This window comes from Pelecanus crispus, chromosome 18 (assembly GCF_030463565.1).
Source record: "Pelecanus crispus isolate bPelCri1 chromosome 18, bPelCri1.pri, whole genome shotgun sequence".
NCBI lineage: Eukaryota > Metazoa > Chordata > Aves > Pelecaniformes > Pelecanidae > Pelecanus > Pelecanus crispus.
Genome location: NC_134660.1, coordinates 6,921,196 through 6,927,956, shown reverse-complemented (window position 1 = coordinate 6,927,956; position 6,761 = coordinate 6,921,196). Strand labels below are relative to the sequence as shown.

At 54.0% G+C, this 6,761-nt stretch overlaps 1 protein-coding gene across 1 annotated transcript; it reads left to right on the top strand.

Annotated features, from left to right (window-relative positions):
* Window positions 1-355: 355 nt before the first annotated feature.
* On the top strand, window positions 356-676 carry LOC142595132 (feather keratin 1-like). The gene has a single exon (XM_075722599.1). The coding sequence runs from the start codon at window positions 356-358 to the stop codon at window positions 674-676; it is 321 nt and encodes a 106-aa protein (XP_075578714.1).
* Window positions 677-6,761: the final 6,085 nt, after the last annotated feature.

The following is a 6,761-nucleotide window of genomic DNA, read 5'->3' as shown; positions in this document are numbered from 1 at the left end:
CCTCTAGGATTTCTCAACACAAAACTGTCGTTTTGTCTGAGGCTGGGTCATGGTGCTGCTTGTCATGGGAGAAGGAAAGGGGTGGAAGGTGTGGCATGGAGAGAAGCTGGGGCTTGGCTGAGGTGTGTCCTGAGCTATGGGCTAGGAAGGGATCTTCCTGGGCTCGGTTGCTATTGGCAGGGCTCTCTTGGGCTGAAGGAAAGGACAAGCCCTGGGCCTCCCGACAACACCTCCAGCTCTCAGCTCCAGCTCATGCTTTTTCTCCCTCGTGTTGGAGTGACAGGCTGCTCCTCACGCACCGCTCATGCTTTGCTTCTCCTGCCCTCTCCCCCAGGCGCACCTCCAGCCACAAGACATGTCCTGCTACAACCCGTGCCTGCCCTGCCGGCCCTGCGGCCCGACCCCGCTGGCCAACAGCTGCAATGAGCCCTGTGTCCGGCAGTGCCAGGACTCCACCGTCGTCATCCAGCCCTCCCCCGTGGTGGTGACCCTGCCCGGCCCCATCCTCAGCTCCTTCCCGCAGAGCACCGCCGTCGGATCCTCCACCTCCGCTGCCGTTGGCAGCATCCTCAGCTCTGCGGGAGTGCCCATCAACTCCGGGGGCTCCGGCCTCTCCGGCTTTGGCCTCTCCGGCATTGGCAGCTGCTACCGCGGCAGACCATGCCTCCCCTGCTAAAGCTGCTGGCGATGGCCCTGGGGAAGGCCCCCAGGGACCCACAAGATGGTGCCGGACCAGGGATGGAGCATCAGCTTGCTGCTTTTCCGAGGGGCTCAGCATGCCCAGCACCCCTTGCAATAGGGTGGGGCCAGCCTGCGCCCTAGGAAAGCACGGCCCATGCCTGCCTTTCCCCTCTTCCTCCCTCTCCTTTCCCTCCATTTTTCCTTGTTCTCTTGTGCTGCCCCGGGCTGCGAGCCCCACAAAGCCGGCGTAGGGAGGACCTGCCGGCCCTGCTCCCTCTCTGCGGCAGGCAGATGGACACCAGGCGTGATCTCTGCCACAGCCACGGGGCGCAGGCTTTTATCTGTCCCTGCTGCTCCTTCCACTCATAGTGACCTCATTTCCCTCCTTTGACTCATTAAAGTTCTGCTGCATCCCAGCCTGTGCCTTTGTGTCATCCTTTCCCCTGCAGACGCTCTCCCAGGAGGCTCAGGGGCACAGATGTGGGGATTGTTTTGCAGTAAGTGTTAACACAGACATGCGTGAGTGTCCTTAGTCGTGCACAGGGCAGCCCTCTGCTTTATCAATGTTGTTGCCTATCTGTGGCTGCATAGAATTTTCCAACGTAGTTCAAAGACCATAGCTACTTGAGAGATGCTTTGAGGTCTCCACCAAAGCCTTCTCTACTCCACACTCAGCAAGCACCATGCCCTCAGCCTCTCCTCCCCAACCAAGTGCTCAAGCCCCCGCACCATTCTGGCCCCCCTCTGCTGAGCTTGCTCCACTTGGTCAAGGTCTCTCATAGAATCATAGAATCATTTAGGTGGGAAAAGACCTTTAAGATCGAGTCCAACTGTAAACCCAACACTGCCAAGTCCCACTAAACCATATCCCTAAGCACCACATCTACACGTTTCTTAAATACCTCTAGGGCTGGTGAGTCAGCCACTTCCCTGGGCAGCCTGTTCCAATGCTTGACTACCTTTTCACTGAAGAAATTTTCCCTAATATCCAATCTAAACCTCCCCTGGTGCAATTTAAGGCCGTTTCCTCTCGTCTCATCACCTGCTGCTTGGGAAAAATGATGGGCATGCGCTTTGCTACAACCTCCTTTCAGGTTGTTGTAGGAAGCGATAAGTTCTCCCCTCAGCCTCCTTTTCTCCAGACTAAACAACCCCAGTTCCCTCAGCTGCTCCTCATAAGACCTGTGCTCCAGACCTTTTACCAGCTTCCTTGCCCTTCTCTGGACACGCTCCAGCACCTCAATGTCTTTGTTGGAGTGAGGGGCCCAAAACTGGACACAGTATGCAAGGTGCGGCCTCACCAGTGCTGAGTACAGGAGGACGATCCCTTCCCTAGTTCTGCTGGCCATGCTATTCCTCATACAAGCCAGGATGCTGTTGGCCTTCTTGGCCTCTTTGGGCACGCTGCTGGCTCATATTCAGCTGGCTATTGACCAACTCGCCCAGGTCCTTTTCTGCCGGGCAGCTTTCCAGCCACTCTTCCCCAAGCCTGTAGCGTTGCATGGGGTTATTGTGACCCAAGTGCAGGACGCGGCACTTGGCCTTGTTGAACCTCATACAAGTGGCCTCGGCCCATCGGTCCAGCCTGTCCAGGTCCCTCTGCAGGGCCACCCTACCCTCCAGCAGATCGACACTCCCACCCAACTTGGTGTCATCTGCAAACTTACTGAGGGTGCGCTCGATCCCCTCCTCCAGATCATTGATAAAGATATTAAACAGAACTGGCCCCACTACTGAGCCCTGGCGAACACCACTTGTGACCAGCCACCAACTGGATTTAATTCCATTCACCACAACTCTTTGCGCCCAGCCATCCAGCCAATTTTTTACCCAGCAAAAGGTACACCCATGCTAGCCATGAACAGCCAGTTTCTCCAGGAGAATGCTGTGGGAAAAGGTGTCAAAGGCTTTATTGAAGTCTAGGTAAACAACATCCACAGCCTTTCCCTCATCCTCTAAGCGGGTCATCTCATCATAGAAGGAGATCAGGTTAGTCGAGAGTGGGATTGTTGTTCCCATCAGTCTCCTGTCTACGCTCCTGCAGCGTAGCACAGACCTTGGTGTCCAGGAACAGTGCTGGGAGTCCCACTTCTTTTGCAGGGGTTACTGCGGAAGCAAACTGTCTTGGCCCTGCTTTTGGGCTGCTGCTTGTCAGGGGCTGAGGGATGGCTGGCTGCTGCCCAAGCCAGCAGCCAATCGGGCCTTTGGGCAGACGTGTCATCGTGCCCAGCTGTGTCCTGCAGCAGTTCAGCAGCTCCCCTTCCTTGGCTGCAAGCTTCTCTGCAGCCTTTGCTGCTGGTTGCCACACTGCTTTGGAGAGAACCCGGAGAGTCCCACACCCACTGGCTTTCCTCCTGCCCCAAGTCTCTCCCTGCCTCCATCTCCCCAGGAAACCCTGGCACAGACAGGGAAGGAACAAGGTGAGAAGGACATGCGCTGCCTGTGGATCTGTGTGGTGTGTTGACCCCAGCCGGTACTAAAGCACCCACTGGCCCTTCTCGCTGGGTCTGCTGTCCCAGCGGGATGGGGGCAGAATTGGAAGAGCAAGAGAACGAAATACCCTTGGGTCAAGATCGAGACAGTCTAAGAGGGGAAGGGACAAAAGAGAAAAACACAAGTGGTGCAAAGGCAATCACCCACCACCTAGCACCAGCAGACTGATGCCCAGCCAGTTTCTGAAGAATGGCTGCTTTGGAAAGACTGCCCACAGTTTTACTGCTGAGCATGTTGTTATGTGGGACGGAATAGCTCTTCTGTCAATGCGGGTGAACCATTCAGAGGTCATTTCCTGCTTGATCCTCCTTCCCAGCACAGTGGCAGCCAGGGCAAGAGGAATTGCTGCCCCTCCTCTCCCCTCTCTTCCTCTCCACTCCTGGCCAGGAACCTGTAGGGCTGCTGCCCTCTCAGGGCCTTCCACAGCCCAGGCTCCTCAACCACCATCTGCAGTGGCCACATGCCCCTTCCATAGCATGTGCACCGAGGCCAAGACAGAACGTTTAGGCAGAGGCTCAGCAAAGCCGGGCCTGATGGCCAGGGGCTCTGGTGGAGTCGTGGATGCCCTCCAAACCCCCAAGTGGTAGTTCCCGAAGGGGACCCACTGCACTGTGTCCCACCCTACCCTCCTTTTTGTGAATGCTGAAGGCTCCCCATGTACCCACTCACCCCTAACTTCCCAGGGCACACATTCTCCTCACCCTTGGTGCTACAGTGTCCACAGAAGAGGCAGACAACAATCATTCTTATGTCTGACTGCCAGGTGGTGGGGACATAGTTGTTATCTTCTTGATTACATCCATAGGGATGTGACGACATCCACCCCTGGCCATTTTACTCCCATGAAATGTATCTCCTGTGCAGGTCCGTTGACCTTGCTTTCATTTCATGGCCAATCCACCTTCCAGAGGACTCAGAATTGTTCTTTTGCCCATCTCTAACCCTTCTTCTCCTTTTCTTGCCCCACATGATGGGGCAACTGAGCTGCAACTAAACTGACAGCCTTCTTGCGTGGCCCCTTCTTACCAGCTGTCTTCCTCCTCAGTTCGTGTGCACAGGCTTCCGGCTTAAAGGTGGGCTCACTATCGCATGTCCTCAGTCCTCCCCCGGTCCATGCAGGAAGAACCAGAGAGGGCCACACAGCATGGTCTTGGGGTTCCCTTTCCCACTGACCACAGCAGGAGGGGACTGGCTCCATGGGACACCCTGCACAGCTGAGGTACTGGCCTGTGGTGACAAGGAGGGAGGCAGATGTTCTTCAAAATTTCAGAGACAGGAAGATGCTCTCTCCACAGTTGGTGTATCCAAATCTGGGCAATACGTTGGTGCCAAGCTGTTAGTATATGACACTGCTGCATTTTGGACTAGCTTTTTCACACGGCCCCCTGTACTCAGGGCATTCTCCAGGCCTTTGGAGACCTTTTTGTCATCAAGACCACCGTAGAACGACTTCCAGCACTGCTCGTTCTCTCAGGTGCTGGATGCCTTCCTAAGCAGTAGTCCACTTCTTTGCCAAATCACAAGATCTTCCTTGAATAGCTATCTTGCCCTCACGCTCGACAGGAGACGCCTCCAGAGACTGCAATGCATTGCCTCTTTTCCAATTCTGCTGTCAACTCCCCCACTCCCTAGTGAGGGATCCCAGCTGTTGGGCTTCCTTACCTTCCAGTTCCTGACTGCTGGCACCACTCTCCTAGCATCAGAGTTGCCAGGCAGTAATATGCTCACCTGGCTGGTGCCTGTGATCTTTACACCTGTCTCAAAGATCTCTCAAGGTCAGGGACTGGGTACTTTCTGTCTCTCGAGTGATTTCTCTCACCTCTTCCTCCCGTTTCTTTGCTGAAGGACCAGCTTACCGGATCAGACTCTTCCTACTCCTTACTCCCTTACTAATCGATGAGATGGACCCGTTCACCTCCTTGTCCGCTATTTCTGTTTCACTACTGGGGCGATTACTGTAGGCGGTGTTTGGGTCCCTCTCTCAGCAATGGTGTCCTCACGTGTGGTTTGGGTCTCTGCCTCAGCTACCATGTTCTTAGATGCACTTTGGATGCCTGGCTCAATCACGGCATTCTCAGAGGTGCTTTAGGTCTCTGTCTTAACCACAGTCCTCTGATAGTACTGAATCATGGCTCAATAGGCACAGCTCAAGCTCCCATACCGTGCTAAAAACAGCTGGTTTTCAAGCAGCTGTCACCCAGGGACCGGCCACCTCAGGGCATGTTTCACTGTCGCCGCACCCAAAAGTTGTCTCCTCTTATGCCAGCATGACACCAGATTCCACAAACCCCACATTAAGCCAACTAGATAGCTCCCCCCAGCACAGTAACAGCCTCAGTGCCCAGGGCAAAGCGCATAGCCTTAGTTCTATGAACATATACCCAAGCTCAGCCAAATAAAGACACAAGCAGTGCAGCAAGCAAACTCCCCGACCTGCACTCCCCGGCCTGCCAACTAGCAACAGCTGCAACTACAGCATGCTCAATGCAAAACTGCCATTGTCTCGAGACCCCACGTTGAACGCCAAAATGACTGGGGTGAGTTGACCTTGATTGGGTGCCAGGAGCCCACCAAGACACTCTATCACGCCCCCTCCTCAGGGAGAAAGGGCGGACAAAATAAGGTGAAAAACTCGTGGGTTGAGATAAAGGCAGTTAATGAAGAAAAGCAAGGAAAATGTGAGGAAGCAAAGCAAAGTAGAAAGATTTATTCTCTACTTCCCATCAACAAGCCATGTCCAGCCACTCCTGGGAAAACAGGGCCACAGTATGCTTAGCGGTTGCTTTGGAAGAGAAATGCCTTAACTATGAATGCCCCCCCCCCCCCCCCCCCCCCCCCCCCCGCTTCCCCCCGTTGCCTCCTGGTGTGGTTTCCTCCTGGTGTGGTTTAACCTGGCAGGCAGCTAAACACCACACAGGTGTTTTGCTCACTCCCTGGCTCCCCAGTGGGATGGGGGAGAGACTCAGAAAAAAAGGTAAAATTCATGGCTTGAGACAAAGACAGTTTAATAGGACAGAAAAGGGAGGGAAAGTCATAATAATAATAGTAAACAGTAATAATAAGTGTAAATTGAATAAGCTAGAAGTGATGCACAATGCAATTGCTCTCCACCTGCCAACCGATTGCCCAGACAGTTCCCGAGCAGCGACTACTGCCCCCCAGCCACCCCCCACCCCCCCACCCCCACCCCCCAGTTTATAGACTGAGCATGATGTCGTATGGTATGGATTATCCCTTGGCCACTTTGGGTCAGCTGTCTTGGCTGTGTCCCCTCTCAGCTTCTTGTGCAGCGGGCAGAGCATGGGAAGCTGAAAAAAAGTCCTTGACTAGTGTAAGCAGTACTTAGCAATGACTAAAAACATCAGTGTGCTATCAACATTTTCTCATACTAAATCCAAAACCCAACAACCCTACCAGCTACTAGGAAGAAAATTAACTCTATCCCAGCCAAAACCAGGCTGGGTTAGGGTTAGGGTTAGGCTCCATTCTCTTAGCATCTATTGCTGACCATGATGTCATATGGTATGGATTATAATTTTGGTCAGTTCGGGTGAGCTGTCCTGGCTATGTCCTCATCCCAACCTCTT